The sequence below is a fragment of the Entelurus aequoreus genome, linkage group LG25, assembly GCF_033978785.1.
Source record: "Entelurus aequoreus isolate RoL-2023_Sb linkage group LG25, RoL_Eaeq_v1.1, whole genome shotgun sequence".
NCBI lineage: Eukaryota > Metazoa > Chordata > Actinopteri > Syngnathiformes > Syngnathidae > Entelurus > Entelurus aequoreus.
Window position 1 is genome coordinate 12,228,509 of NC_084755.1, and position 16,680 is coordinate 12,245,188.

A 16,680-nucleotide genomic window follows, 5' to 3' on the forward strand; every position below is an offset into this window, starting at 1 on the left:
CACAAGATACACTTACAATTAGTGCACCAACCCAAAAAACCTCCCTCCCCCCATTTCTTTCTGTTATCAATATTCTGGTTCCTACATTATATATCAATATATATCAATACAGTCTGCAAGGGATACAGTCTGTAAGCACACATGATTGTGCGTGCTGCTGGTCCACTAATAGTACTAACCTTTAACAGTTAATTTTACTCATTTTCATTAATTACTAGTTTCTATGTAACTGTTTTTATATTGTTTTACTTTCTTTTTTATTCAAGAAAATGTTTTTAATTTAGTTATCTTATTATTTTTTTTTTTTTTTAAAGTACCTTATCTTCACCATACATGGTTGTCCAAATTAGGCATAATAATGTGTTAATTCCACGACTGCATATATCGGTTGATATCGGTATCGGTTGATATCAGTATCGGTAATTAAAGAGTTGGACAATATCGGAATATCGGATATCGGCAAAAAGCCATCATCGGACATCCCTACCCCCCACACATTCTGCAAAAATTGCAAAATTGATAGTATTGCAAAAATTACAAAAAAACATTTTAAAAAAGTGGAATGAGGTGAAATCTAACGAGAAAAAGTTGCAATGTTGACACAAAGCTGCCATGCAGGCTGTTTTTTTTTCTTTTGTCTTAGTTTATTTTAATTTTTTTGCCATTGCTCGAGAAAAAAAAAAAAATACAAAAAATCTATGTTACAATGAATTATCACTTAAAAAATTTCACTTGAAAATGTTTTATGTGGAAAAAATATTGCATATATTGTGTGGTTGCCATATAAAAACATCAAAGTTTTATTTGACAAAAGAGCATAAAACAAACAAAATAATAGTTCAAACGTAAAATCGACAGATATATCTGAAGTTGGTCTCGTAATTTAAGTGTGAAAAGTAAAAAAAAAACTAATAAAAATGTATCACTTTATGATTTTGGATCCCAAATATATTTAGTGGGATTTTATTTAACTTTTCACTGTGATTACTCAAAAATATTAAAGAATTAAAATCAATGGTGTCCTGCATTATTGATCTTTTAGGGCTCTAATTACTAAATACTGCATATTTCAGTTTTACTATAAAAAACAAAGTTATCTTTGACAAAAAAGGCATAAAACCTGTTTTTTTTTTTAACTTGATATCAACCTGAAGTTGATATAGAGATATACTGTAAAAAATAATAATAATTTGACTTATTTTTAACATTTTAATGACTGAGACCCTTGATTGGTCCCCGGGAGCCCTAAGGGTTAAAAAAAAAAATCTATATATTTTGTTATGGTTTGAAAATGAAAAATATCAAAATGGCCCCCGTATGCTTACATTTTTCCGTGTGTGGCCCTCAGTGGAAAAAGTTTGGACACCCCTGCCCTACCCCTACCCCCCCGCACCCCAACCACCTCAACCTCCCCATAGTCTCTCTCAGGGAGAGCATGTCCCAAATTCCAAGCTGCTGTTTGGATAGATAGATAGATAAATAGATAGATAGATAGATAGATAGATAGATAGATAGATAGATAGATAGATAGATAGATAGATAGATAGATAGATAGATAGATAGATAGATAGATAGATAGATAGATAGATAGATAGATAGATAGATAGTACTTTATTGATTCCTTCAGGAGAGTTCCCTCAGGAAAATTTAAATTCCAGCAGCAGCGTACAGAATTGAGATCAAATTTAAAAAGTAAAAAGTAAATAATGGGGGTATAAATGGAAACAGAATAGAAACATATTACAATAAGAATAAAAATAAAAAGCAACAATGAGAATAAAAATATAACAGTAAAATAAGAATACAACAACAGAAACTAGGCAGTAGTGACCATGTTATGAAAAAAGTATTGCACTGTTATTGTTTTGAGGCATGTTAAAAAAAATAATGCACTTTGTGACTTCAATAATAAATATGGCAGTGCCATGTTGGCATTTTTCTCCATAACTTGAGTTGATTTATTTTGGAAAACCTTGTTACATTGTTTAATGCATCCAGCGGGGCATCACAACAAAATTAGGCATAATAATGTGTTAATTCCACGACTATATACATCGGTATCGGTTGATATCGGTATCGGTAATTAAGAGTTGGACAATATCGGATATCGGTAAAAAAGCCATTATCGGACATCTCTAGTTTTTACTTGTTTATGTCCTGAATAGCACAAGTGTTTTTCAACCTTTTTTGAGCCAAGGCACTTTTTTTTCATTGAAAAAATGTGGAGGCACACCACCAGCAGAAAACATTAAAAAAATGAAACTCAGCAGCTGATATTGACAATAAAAAGTTGTTTTCGCAAGTGTTGGATCGGAATTCAAACCATAACCAACCATGCATGACTATAGCTCTTGTCTCAAAGTACGGTCACATCACGCCGTGACTTATTTGGAGTTTTTTGGTGTCTTCCTGTGTGTAGTGTTTCAGTTCCTGTCTTGCGCTCCTATTTTGGTGGCTTTTCCTGTTTTGTTGGTATTTTCCTGTAGAAGTTTCCCCGCACCTGTTTTGTTTTAGCAATCAAGGCTGTTTAAGTTGTCGTTATCCTTCTTTGCGGGGGCACATTGTTGATTGTCATGTCATGTTCGGATGTACTTTGTGGACGCTGTCTGCTCCACACGCTGTAAGTCTTTGCTGTCGTCCAGCATTCTGTTTTTGTTTACTTTGCAACCAGTTCAGTGTCACCGTATTTTTCGGACTATAAGTCGCAGTTTTTTTCATGGATTGGCCGGGGGTGCGACTTATACTCAGGAGCGACTTATGTGTGAAATTATTAACACATTACCGTAAAATATTAAATAATATTATTTAGCTCATTCACGTAAGAGACTAGACGTATAATATATCATGGGATTTAGCGATTAGGAGTGACAGATTGTTTGGTAAACAATATAGCATGTTCTATATCAGGGGTCACCAACGCGGTGCCCGCGGGCACCAGGTAGCCCGTAAGGACCAGATGAGTAGCCCGCTGGCCTGTTCTAAAAATAGCTCAAATAGCAGCACTTACCAGTGAGCTGCCTCTATTTTTTAAATTGTATTTATTTACTAGCAAGCTGGTCTCGCTTTGCCCGACATTTTTAATTCTAAGAGAGACAAAACTCAAATAGAATTTGAAAATCCATGAACATATTTTAAAGACTTGGTCTTCACTTGTTTAAATAAATTCATTAATTTTTTTACTTTGCTTCTTATAACCTTCAGAAAGACAATTTTAGAGAAAAAATACAACCTTAAAAATGATTTTAGGATTTTCAAAGACATATACCTTTTTACCTTTTAAATTCCTTCCTCTTCTTTCCTGACAATTTAAATCGATGTTCAAGTAAATTTATTGTTTTTATTGTAAAAAATAATAAATACATTTTAATTTAATTCTTCATTTTAGCTTCTGTTTTTTTGACGAAGAATATTTGTGAAATACTTCTTCAAACTTATTTTGATTCAAATTCAAAAAAAATTATTCTGGCAAATCTAGAAAATCTGTAGAATCAAATTTAAATCTTATTTCAAAGTCTTTTGAATTTATTTTAAAATTTTTGTTCTGGAAAATCTAGAAGAAATAATGATTTGTCCTTGTTAGAAACATAGCTTGGTCCAATTTGTTATATATTCTAACAAAGTGCAGATTGGATTTTAACCTATTTAAAACATGTCATCAAAATTCTAAAATTAATCTTAATCAGAAAAAATTACTAATGATGTTCCATAAATTCTTTTTTTAATCCTTTTCAAAAAGATTCGAATTAGCTAGTTTTTCTCGTCTTTTTTTCGGTTGAATTTTGAATTTTAAAGAGTCGAAATTGAAGATAAACTATGTTTCAAAATTTAATTGTCAGTTTTTTTGTGTTTTCTCCTCTTTTAAACCATTAAATTAAGTGTAAATATCATTAATTATTAATAATAACATAGAGTTAAAGGTAAAATGAGCAAATTGGCTATTTCTGGCAATTTATTTAAGTGTGTATCAAACTAGTAGCCCTTCGCATTAATCAGTACCCAAGAAGTAGCTCTTGGTTTCAAAAAGGTTGGTGACCCCTGTTCTATATGTTATAGTTATTTGAATGACTCTTACCATAATATGTTACGTTAACATACCAGGCACGTTCTCAGTTGGTTATTTATGCCTCATATGACGTACACTTATTCAGCCTGTTGTTCACTATTCTTTATTTATTTTAAATTGCCTTTCAAATGTCTATTCTTGGTGTTGGCTTTTATCAAATACATTTCCCCCAAAAATGCGACTTATACTCCAGTGGGACTTATATATGTTTTTTTCCTTCTTTATTATGCATTTTCGGCCGGTGCGACTTATACTCCGGAGCGACTTATACTCCGAAAAATACGGTAGTTTAGTTTTGCGTAGCCTTCCCTAAGCTTCAATGCCTTTTCTTAGCGGCACTCGCCTTTCGTTTATTTTTGGTTGAAGCATTAGACACCTTTTTACCTGCACGCTGTCATCTGCATAATGTGTTCCCGACATCTACAAAGCAATTAGCTACCTGCTGCCACCTACTGATGTGGAAGAGTACAACATGGTTACTCTGCCAAGTTCTAGACAGCACCGACACTCAACAACGGCACATTTGCAGATTAATATCACGGGTTTGCAAAAAATATTTTTAACCCAAATAGGTGAAATTACATATTCTCAGTGGTTGAAAAACAATAGTATAGCAATCCTAATTTGGATAAGCAACACATTCCTTTAAGCTTCACACGCGTGCATTATTTTTTTTTTTTTCTTTAATTCCCTCCCCCAAAATGCTTTTAAAATTAAATGAAAGCGCTCCACCAAAAATGAATGCCTAACCCTTTTACAGATTGCCTTTTAATTACTGGTTAAGTGTTTACATAATTATTCTAACCAGAGCAAACCAAAGGTATGCATTTATGCTTAATTTGCACTGTAACTCATGCACCAGCAGGTGTGTCTATTATTACTGTGGCCTTATTTAGCCTCATCAAAGGGATACAATATTAGGAACTGAAGTCGTTGTTCATGTCATATGCAAGCTGTAATTATTGTGTGAATGCTGTAAAGAACATAATGTCATGGCTGTCTCGAGTTTCCAATCATTTCTACAACTCTTGTTTTTTTGTGATAGAGTGATTGGAGCACATACTTGTTGGTCACAAAAAAACATTCATGAAGTTTGGTTCTTTTATGAACTTATTATGGGTCTACTGAAAATGTGAGCAAATCTGCTGGGTCAAAAGTATACATACAGCAATGTTAATATTTGCTTACATGTCCCTTGGCAAGTTTCACTGCAATAAGGCGCTTTTGGTAGCCATCCACAAGCTTCTGCTTGAATTTTTGACCACTCCTCTTGACAAAATTGGTGCAGGTCAGCTAAATTTGTTGGTTTTCTGACATGGACTTGTTTCTTCAGCATTGTCCACACGTTTAAGTCAGGACTTTGGGAAAGGCCATTCTAAAACCTTCATTCTAGCCTGATTTAGCCATTCCTTTACCACTTTTGACGTGTGTTCGGGGTCATTGTCCTGTTGGAACACCCAACAGCGCCCAAGACCCAACCTCCGGGCTGATGATTTTAGGTTGTGCTGAAGAATTTGGAGGTAATCCTCCTTTTTCATTGTCCTATTTCCTCTCTGTAAAGCACCAGTTCCATTGGCAGCAAAACAGGCCCATAGCATAATACTATCACCACCATGCTTGACGGTAGGCATGGTGCTCCTGGGACTAAAGGCCTCACCTTTTCTCCTCCAAACATATTGCTGGGTATTGTGGCTCAATTTTTGTTTCATCTGACCACAGAACTTTCCTCCAGAAGGTCTTATCTTTGTCCATGTGATGTCAGATGAAACAAAAATTGAGCTGTTTGGCCCCAACACCCAGCAATACTATTTTTTCTGTCGACCACTCCTTCCACATTTTTAACGCATTTCAACCGTTCCACCGTCAAAACATTCCTCTTAATCAGGACAAAAAAAAACAAGTTGTTTTTTGAACTGGAAAAATTTCCTGTTTTCCCGAAATTCCAGGAATTCCTCCGTAATACCATTTCTCAATTCAACATGTTACTACTTCAATATTTCTCGACCGATTTGAGAAATTCCAACACCAACCTTTTCAACTCATTCAGACCATTCAAGTTCAGCCTGTTCGGGAATCGCTGGATTTCCCTTGACAAATTTCAAAAATTCCTAAATTTCCCAGAATTCCAGGTTTTCCGGGACATTTTTCCCCATTCAAAATGAATTCGCCATTTTTCAAACTTCCACCATGTCCACATTTTTCAACCGATCCATACCATTCCACCATCAGCACATTCCACCATCCTGGAAATTCAAACTACTTTTTTTCCAAGTTTAAAAACATTCAAGGATCTTCCAGAATTTCTGGTTTTCCAAAGCCTTATTTCCACCTTTTTTTCTGGCGACAACTCCTCTCACATTTTTCAACGCATTTCAACCGTTCCACCGTCAAAACATTCCTCTTAATCAGGATAAAAAAACAAAGTTGTTTTTTGAACTGGAAAAATTCCCTGTTTTCCCGAAATTCCAGGAATTCCATAATACCATTTCTCAATTCAACATGTTACTCCTTCAACATTTCTCGACCGATTTTGAAAAATTACAACACCAACCACCAACTCATTCAGACCATTCAAGTTTTTTTTTTACCATTTTCAAAAAAATTCCCGCTTTTCCCGAAATTCCCAACATTTTGGGAAATTCCCATTGAAATCAATGGGACATTCTTCAAAGTTCCACAACTCCCACATTTTTCATCTGATTCAAACCGTTCCCACTTCAAAATATCCAGCCTGTTTGGGAATTGTGTGCTCTACTTCAACAATTCTAAAAAAAATTCCAGGATTTCAGTTCAACTTCAGCATTGGAACATTCACACGCAATTCCTTCAGTAATTGCCTTATCTAGTTCAACTTCTTCTTGTCTAGATTTCGGCGCACTCTACCTTCCACATGCTTTACCCTATTCAAACCGTTCCAACTTCAAACTGTTCAGCCTGTTCGGGAATCGCAGGCTTTGCCTTGACAAATTCCAAAAATTCCCAGATTTCCCAGAATTCCAGGTTTTCCGGGACATTTTACCCCCATTCAAAATGAATTGGCCATTTTTCAAACTTCCACCATTTCCACATTTTTCAACGTATTCAAACCATTCCACCTTCAACACATTCCACCATCCTGGAAATTCAAACTACCTTTTTTTCCAAGTTCAAAAAAATTCCAGGATTCTCCAGAATTCTTGGTTTTCCAAAGCCTTATTCCCACCCTTTTTTCTGGCGACTACTCCTTCCACATTTGTCAACGCATTTCAACCGTTCCACCGTCAAAACATTCCTCTTAATCAGGACAACTGAACTGAAAAAATTCCCGGTTTTCCGGAAATTCCAGGAATTCCGTAATACCATTTCTCAATTCAACATGTTACTCCTTCAACATTTCTCGACCGATTTGGAAAAATTCCAACACCAACAATTTCAACTCGTTTAGACCATTCAAGTTTTTTTTTTACCATTTTCAAAAAAATGCCCGCTTTTCCCGAAATTCCCAACATTTTGGGAAATTCTTCAAAGTTCCATTTTTAATCTGATTCAAACTGTTCCAACTTCAAAATATTCAGCATGTTTGGGAATTGTGTGCTCTACTTCAACAATTCTACAAAAAAATTCCCGGATTTCCCAAAATTCCTTTTTTTTTTTTGCATTTTCCCCATTCAAAATGTATTGGCCATTTTTCAAACTTCCACAATTCCCACATTCTTCAACCCGTTTAAACCATTTCACCATTCTGGAAATTCAAACTACCCTTTTTCCAAATTCTAAAAAATTCCAGATTTTCCCTAATACCTTTTACTACTTCAACATTTCTTACCCGATTTAAACAATTCCAACACCAACCAATTCAGCTCTATTGGGACATTCATGCTCTTAATCATTTTCAAAAAATCCCGCTTTTCCTAAAATCCCCAAATTTCCAGGAAGTTCCCATCGAAATGAATGGGACATTTTTCCAAGTTGCACAATTCCCACATTTTTTAACCGATTCAAACCATTCCAACTTCAAAATATTCAGCATGTTCGGGAATTGTGTGCTCTACTTCAACAATTCTAAAAAAAAAAAATCCTGGATTTCCCATAATTCCTTTTTATTGGGCATTTTACCCATTCAAAATGTATTGGCCATTTTTCAAACTTCCACAATTCCCACATTCTTCAACCCATTTAAACCATTCCACCATTCTGGAAATTCAAACTACCCTTTTTCCAAATTCTAAAAAATTCCAGATTTTCCCTAATATTTAACATTTCTTGCCCGATTTAAACAATTCCAACAACAACCAATTCAGCTCAATTGGGACATTCATGCTCCTAATCATTTTCAAAAAAATCCCGCTTTTCCCAAAATCCCCAAATTTCCAGGAAGTTACCATTGATATGAATGGGACATTTTTCCAAGTTGCACAATTCCCACATTTTTCAACCGATTCAAACCATTCCAACATCAACACATAGTGGTTAGAGTGTCCACCCTGAGATCGGTAGGTTGTGAGTTCAAACCCCGGCCGAGTCATACCAAAGACTATAAAAAAATGGGACCCATTACCTCCCTGCTTGGCACTCAGCATCAAGGGTTGGAATTGGGGGTTAAATCACCAAAATGATTCCCGCTGCTGCCCACTGCTCCCCTCACCTCCCAGGGGGTGAACAAGGGGATGGGTCAAATGCAGAGGACAAATTTCACCACACCTAGTGTGTGTGTGACAATCATTGGTACTTTAACTTAACTTTAACTTAAATTCCACTCATCCTGGACATTCAAACTTTTTCTTTTTTCTTTTTTATGATTGTCACTCACACCCACTAGGTGTGGTGAGATTATCCTCTGCATTTGACCCATCAACCTCTCACCCCATGAGGGGTGAGGGGAGCAGTGAGCAGCAGCGGTGGCCACGCCCGGGAATCATTTTTGGTGATTTAACCCCCCAATTCCAACCCTTGATAACACTTTCCCAAGTTCCAAACCAAATTCTGTTTTTCCTGCAAATTCAAACTCTTCAACATTCAAACTATTCTTACATTCATACTACATTCTGTCAGCATTTCAGTTGAACTTCAGCATTGGAGCATTCACACACAATTCCTTCAGTAATTGCCTCATTTGGTTAACATATGGTATTTTTTTTGGTTTGTTTGTTTTAGATCTTATATACAAAAAAAAAACGGTCCTCTTTCACTTTTTCCGTGTACATACCCTCTCGCCACGATGAGCCTCAGAGCCTCCAGGTTGCCGTGATAAGCCGCCCATAGCGTCGGGGTCATGCCATCCTCATCCGGGGCGTTGAGGTCCTTGCGGGTGGCCTCCTTCAGCAGGTTGAGGTAGCCATCCCGGGCCGCCTTGTGGTACCTGTCATTCATGGCGGCCCGTTAGTCCGTCCACTCGGCTCGAACGCCACCACAGCCACTAATATCGGACTCATTGTTAACATCCGCATCGTGGACGCGGAGTAATGCCGGAGCGTCGGTGTCCGGATGGGCTGTGCGCGTCGCCGGTATCCAGGGGAGGCGACGTCGCGCACAGCCTGGCTTAACAGTGCTCCCGGTGGCCGTTATGGTCCTTGACACACACACACACGCACACACACGCAAACATACATTACATGAAATGCATTGTTTGAAATGTATTTTTTATTTGTATTGCATTTGTAATAAAATATAATGCTCAGTTTTGATTATATCTGTTAGTTTATCATTGCTATTTCTGATAATATAATTAAATATAAACTGTAATATTCTTAGGTGATACGATCTCCCATCGGTCACTGAAGTGTACATACATACAGGGGCGTCACTAGCTTTTAAGGACAGGGGGCGGCTTAGCCCCCAGGAGATGCACAGGATGCGAGCACAAAACTTCACAAACGGCTAACAAAGACTTAGAAATTATTCATTGTTATTATTATTATTTTTAAAAAATGCACGGGACGAAATGAAATGCTCCCCGGGACGATGGCTTTTAACCTTTTTTCTTTTTTTCTTTGTATGTATTTATTCATTTTACATTTTATATTAAATGTTTAGGTTTTTCCTCCCTCTGAAAATCCTATGAAATGTTTAACAAGCCATCCTATAATAATACAACAGCTATTAATGTAACAATACAATAAAACAAATATATTTAATGATGTTTTTTTCATTATTTTAACAATAGGCTAATGTATATTACTTTATATAGATTCTACAAGAAACACAAAACTTAAAAACAAAATTATTTACAATTGCAGACACTAGGTTTCGTGCAGCTTCACTCATTGTAAAGGAAGACGGAAGTCCACACAGGAGAAAAATGACTACAAAGATGGTGTCTGGGTTTTTCTTATATATATATATATATATATATATATATATATATATATATATATATATATATATATATATATATATATATATATATATATATATATATATATATATATATATATATATATATATATATATATATATATATATATATATATATATATTGAATTTCTAGCGTTTTATTCTTTATTATGATTATTATTGTTTTTTTTTGTTTTGTTTTTTTGTCATAAAAAATTACAATCATGTGTGCTTACGGACTGTATCCCTGTAGACTGTATTGATCTATATTGATATATAATGTAGGAACCAGAAATATTAATAACAGAATTATTTAGTTTAAAAATATATATATATATTTTTTTTTATTTTATTTTATTTTATTTTTTATTTTTTTATTTCTTGTGCGGCCCGGTACCAATCGATCCACAGACCGGTACCGGGCCGCGGCCCCTGGTGGTTGGGGACCACTGCACTAAAGGGGCTCTCTACCTTACGCTATGAAGTGAGGGGAAACTGAGTGAATAATGACAGGTTATATGATTATTTATTTAAACTCATATTCGGGCCACTTTATAATGAATATGTCGGCATGTATTTTTTTTTAAAAGAAAAGAAAAAAAAAGAAAAGAAAATATAACACCAAATTATTTAGGGGGGCTTAAGAATATTTTAGGGGGGCTAGAGCCCCCCTAAAATAGGCCTAACAACGCCAATGCATACATGTGATTGGCACATGTGACATGGGACTTCCGTTTTTTTTCGATCAAGTTACAAGTGATAATTGAAATCTGACAGTCGTAAATGTGCTATTTTAATTTCAATGCGTTTCAGCAATGGTTTATTGCACAAAAAGAGCTACCCTTGAATGTTGTGTTTCATTTTTTTTTTTTTTAAAGAAGGGGGACGTAATATTCTTAGGGAATACGATCTCCCATCTGTACCTGAAGTGTACATAAATGTGATTGGCACATGTGACATGTTTGGACTTCCTGTTTTATCGTTTCTTTGTTGTTGTTGTTTTTTATTTTTATTGTTTTTTTTATTATTTTATTTTTTTATTGTATTTAATTTTATAAACCTTTATTTATAATATGCAATATTTACATACACTCAAGAAATAATATTAATCCTGTTGCCAGAGATTTTAACGGTTATTTAATTTTTTATTATTATTATTATTATTTTTATTTTATTTTTTTACCTTTATTTTTAATATGCAACATTTACATACAAGCAAATACATAATACAAATCAAAACAAGTACAGAAACAATACAAAAACAGTACAAAACAGCGCCAGGGGGTTGTAAACTCAATAAAGCAACTAATGTAGAATGCAAAAATATATGTATGTGTAAAGCCATAGGCTCACACGAGTTCCGTAAATAATCCAAATTAGGAGCACAGCATCATAGTTTTCACACCTTTTTGATTGTTAGAGGTAGAAAGCGTTTCAAAGTAAAGTTCTAATTCTTGATGTTAACGGTTATTCCCAGGAGTCGTGAAGAAAAGTACAGTTTGCAGCACGTCGTGTGTTGGCTCAACTTATTTTCCACAGTACGGAACAAGACATAAACTAAGTTTGGGGACCCACCAGGGTTCCCAGATCACCTTTTGTTGCATCAAATATTGCATGGGTAAAATATCAAGCCAGTTTCTATCCAATAGGATTTTTGAGTCATGCTGTAATAAATGTCATAAAGTGATATACTGTTACAGAACCCTTGTCTTTATTTTTTTATGAATAAAGACACCATCCTAAAAGTCAACTGATAGTCACACACACACTAGGTGTGGTGAAATTAGTCCCTGCATTTGCTACTGGGAGGTGAGGGGAGCAGTGAGCAGCAGCTGTGGTCGCGCTCGGGAATCATTTTGGTGATTTAACCCCCCAATTCCAACCCTTGATTCTGAGTGCCAAGCAGGGAGGTAATCAGTCCCATTTTTATAGTCTTTGGTATGACTCGGCCGAGGTTTGAACTCACAACCTACCGATTTCAGGGCGGACACTCTATAAGGCAGGGGTCTCCAACGTTTGTTCTTCTAAGAGCTACCTTTACAAAAAAAAAAAATGGCAGAGAGCTACTTATTTCAAAGCTTATTTCAACCCAAACAAAATGAATAAGCTTGTTTTTCCAGAGCATTAACACAATGCTGGTATCCACAACTCATCTTTTGTATTTAAAAAGTCAACTCAACTTGTTGTTCATTGGCATCTTGTATCCCGGAATGCATTTATTGTATTCTTTATTTGTATGGCTATGGCGACATTAAATTAAAAAAAGTAGATCTTCACTCAAACATTTGATATTTATACTTATACCAATTCTAGGACCCAAAGCGCTTTATTTGCACTGTCTTTATGATATTCTGTGGTAATTTGTCATTAATTGTCTGAATTTGAACAGATATTTAAATACTGAATGTTTCAACAACTATTCGTTGACCTCTTTATGAGCTACTCAAAATCAGCTGGTGGGCTACCGGTTGGAGACCCTTACTGTAAGATAACCGAAATATTGAAAACCGACTGTGAATAATACAATAATATACTTAGAGTTGAATTATGAGAATTATCATATTAATTATAGTATGTTTGGATTAGACTGGGCAAGTGTTCCTCAGTCAATTTGTGTTTTATTAGCAAACCTATAGTTGACTGATGTATTTGGACATAACCTATCCTGAAAAGTTTCCTTTGGTTTTTGGTATTACTTGACTGAAAGGAAATACTCGCAATATGCTCACTCTTGCCACACTTTAAGAAATATATTTCCTCATCTACTCAATCACAAGGAAGAACAGTAACGTGGTGTGTCATTGGCATCCTTTGTCAATATTCTTATTTCAAGAACCTTGGCACCCGTGGGTGTAAACTGACATTTATTTTGAAAATAAATATATACATAGCACCTACCTGGAGAAACATATTGATAGGCATCTTTATTAAATAGCTTACGGCACAAATGAAACCTGCATGACAAGGGACAGAAATAGATTAGACGATAGATCAGATATTCGAGTATTTGTCTGACCCCCTAGCAAATGCATCTTTTTAGAGATTGGAGAAGCATTAAAGTGTTCCCTTCAAGCATTAAAACAAAGATAGGTAAATGCCGCTCCCTTTACACACCTTTGAGAATTCAGATTGTGTTATAGATTGTGAGGCTCAAGTCAAAGATCATATCTACTTTGTCCTTCATTCATTTTATCCATCTTGACAGAACACAACCCTAACCTAAAATAGTCTTATTGGGGGAATCATCACATAACCCCTGCTGTGTTCTTTGTTATTCAGATGTAATGACAATGCATGGGTTTGAAAATGCATAATGTTTAAAAAAGAGCAGGTTTCTGTACTGTGGGATTAGTCAGAAAAAGTTTTTCCTAGAAACATCTTCTGAACTTTACATGGATATTTTGCGCAAAACAGCCCATGTTTGGCCATAATATGGAGCTCCGCTCAGAGCAGATTTATTGACCTTTATGGCTCCTCCAGCTGTGTTTGGGATGCATATAAAAAGGGCGGACACCTCCGCATCCTGACATTCACACATCACCAGGTCATCTTGCAGGTAGGCTCCAACCTCCACATTCACCTCCTTTCTGAGCCGTTTTTTTTGCTTGAATGAATGATCGCTATTTCGCTAACGTAAAAATAATTAGTGACATGTACGCGACTAAACCGGTGTGTTGTGTTGCAACGTCAACGTGACAATTATGTTGGTTTTGTTCACGGAAAACTTTGCAGCCTGGGCGGGTTCTTTAGGGGAAGGCAGAGGGTGAGGCTGTTAAACCAGTCATGTCTCAAGCCGAGACAAACGCAGCCACTGACTCAGTTTCTGTCCAATCTGGCAGGGAGCAACCATGTGTTTGAACAGCGGGTATCCGTGCAACTGCCTGGCAGACGGCGGCCCTTGCGAGCCCTGCAGAATAACCAAAGATGCCGGGGACGCGGAGGGACACCAGCCCTTGCCCGGCGCCATCAGTTCAGAGTCCCTGAGCGAGTTTGAGCACCCAGAGAAGACGTCCAGCCCTCCCTCCAAAGAACGGGACAGAAACTGGGGATGGATCCTCTCCGGGGTCATTTTCATCAACATCCTGATGCTCGGGATCGCGCTGGTCAGCGGCAGCGCCTACAGCCACGTGGACATCAGCATGTCTGAGCTACAGGTTTTCCTGGTAGTCATCATCATCCTCACCTGCATCTGGATGGTTTACTACATCATCTTCACGGCTAGGATCGAAAACGCCGTGGCTTACAGGGACGGACATGCCGGCCCCGTCTGGCTTAGGGGTACGTACATCTTCATGCGTCGACTTCGACAATGTTTTCGTGATCAATCCCTCTAATATTGTCATCGCCTTTAGGAGGAATGGTGTTGTTCGGACTGCTCAGTATCATCATGGACATTTTCAAGATCGCAAGCTACGTGGGCTACCTTCACTGCGAGTCGGCCAGCCAAGTCGTTTTCCCCGGAGTGCAACTTGTATTCATTGTCGTGCAGGTACACATAATTCAAGTACTTTGACGAATTAGTGACGAGGAATGGGTCGGACATGTTCATGTTTAAGTGTATAATCTGTTTGCAGACTTATTTCTTGTGGGTCCACGCCAAGGACTGTGTCCAGCTCCAAAGAAACCTTACACGGTAAACGATTGTTCTTCCTTTTGCAATCCTTAACAATGGGCTGTAATATTTGATATTCTGTAGAACCTCAACAAGGAAATCCAATACTGTTCCCTGATTTGTCTGTATTTCGTAATACAGACTGGGTTTACCAAAGAGTCTTAACTTAAGTTTTAGGAATCTCTGCCTTCGGACAAAAATGCAAAGGGTAGGAAATATTTCAGCTAAACATTCTTGACGTTCTCAAAAGTTTGAAGTTCACTGCTATTTTGAAAACATAAAACCAATAGAACACTCTACCAAAAGACTTCATCGGCTGTTGATTTCTGGACCAAAGTCTGGAACGACGGCACACTTGACTCTTGTTTGAACTGATAATGGACTTCAAAGTTGTATTTCCCCTCAAAATAATATATCAGGGCTGCGCCAATTCCTAAATGTCGGGTTCCTGACAAAAATGTCACCCCAAAGACCATCCGGTTTTTCCAAAATAACAAAATCTAAACAAAAAAGATAGCCTGGCTGTAAGTTTTGATGCATACTGCGGCTTGTATCTAATTTATTTAGTTTACCATTGACTGCAGACTTCAGAAACATCTTTGCTGTCACTGAAGCTTCGCATTGAGGTATCAACTTCATAAAACCAGAATAACAATCGTTAATTATTGTTTCCAAAACACTACAAACTGTACATGTCAATCATATATAAAAATAGGTTCTGTTCCCATACACGTTTATTGTCTTTGGAGGTGGGGCCTTCAGAGGCACCTTCTTCTGAATTGTCTTTGGCCATCCATTAGTTTTGACTGACTACAATACGAATGGTCCTGGGACTATCTAGACAATTTTGTTAAGTGGTGGCACAAAAGGCAAAGAAGAACCCATTTTAGTTGGTATACAGGAGTTTATTTTTTTTACCATTTTACATCACTCAGGCATCATTGGAAGAATCCGACACCTTGGAATTTGAATACCATCGTCTGTTCATTGCACTCTGAGAACCAGGAAGAAGCCTGCCTATTAACAGACACTCTGAGTGTTAGTCGGCCTTAGGGTACATCTGTAATATGAGTGACATACGTAACTATGTAAAGAACAAACGTAATGGGGATTTTTGTGTTACTCTGTATTTGTTACCTTCACAAAGACTTTGACGCAAATGGCTTCTTATTGTGTGAATGATCCAAAGCATTCACACATATGGTTTTCTCCACCAAAATTCATCTATTTATTATTCAACTTATTATTCTTCTCCAGATTTTGGCGCGTTCTACCTTCCAAATTTTTCATCCGATTCAAACCGTTCCAACTTCAAACTGCTCAGCTTATTCGGGAATCGCGGGCTTTCCCTTGCCAAATTCCAAAAATTCCCAGATTTCCCAGAATCCCAGGTTTTCCAGGACATTTTTCCCATTCAAAAGGAATCGGCTATTTTACAAATCTCCACCGTTTCCACATTTTTCAACCTATTCAAAACCATTCCACCTTCAACACATTCCACCATTCTAGAAATTCAAACTATCATTTTTAAAGTTCCAAAAAATTCCAGGATTTTCCAGAAGTCCTGCTTTTCCAAAGCCCTATTTCCACCCTTTTTTCTGGCAACAACTCCTCCCACATTTTTCAACCCACTTCAACCGTTCCACCGTCAAAACATTCCTCTTAGTTAGGACAAAAAACCAAGTTGTTTTTT

At 36.7% G+C, this 16,680-nt stretch overlaps 2 protein-coding genes across 5 annotated transcripts in view; one reads left to right on the forward strand and one right to left on the reverse strand.

The window, feature by feature from the left end:
• Nucleotides 1-9,601, reverse strand: part of ush1ga (Usher syndrome 1Ga (autosomal recessive)) — a 36,867-nt gene extending 27,266 nt beyond the window's left edge. For both annotated transcript variants that reach the window (XM_062036460.1, XM_062036459.1), the window contains exon 1: nt 9,249-9,601. In XM_062036460.1, the coding sequence (XP_061892444.1) occupies nt 9,249-9,412 (164 nt within the window). In that variant the 5' untranslated portion in view covers nt 9,413-9,601. The remainder of the gene's footprint in view (nt 1-9,248) is intronic.
• The window catches only part of LOC133642843 (proton channel OTOP2-like), a 69,288-nt gene that overhangs the window by 46,861 nt on the left and 5,747 nt on the right, over nt 1-16,680 (forward strand). For 2 of the 3 annotated variants that reach the window (XM_062037254.1, XM_062037253.1), the window contains 3 exons: nt 14,215-14,653; nt 14,728-14,864; nt 14,950-15,008. In XM_062037254.1, coding sequence (XP_061893238.1) covers nt 14,215-14,653; nt 14,728-14,864; nt 14,950-15,008 — 635 coding nt within the window. Of the gene's footprint in view, nt 1-13,924; nt 13,932-14,214; nt 14,654-14,727; nt 14,865-14,949; nt 15,009-16,680 lie in introns of those variants that run through there. The other variant, XM_062037255.1, reaches the window with a different exon arrangement.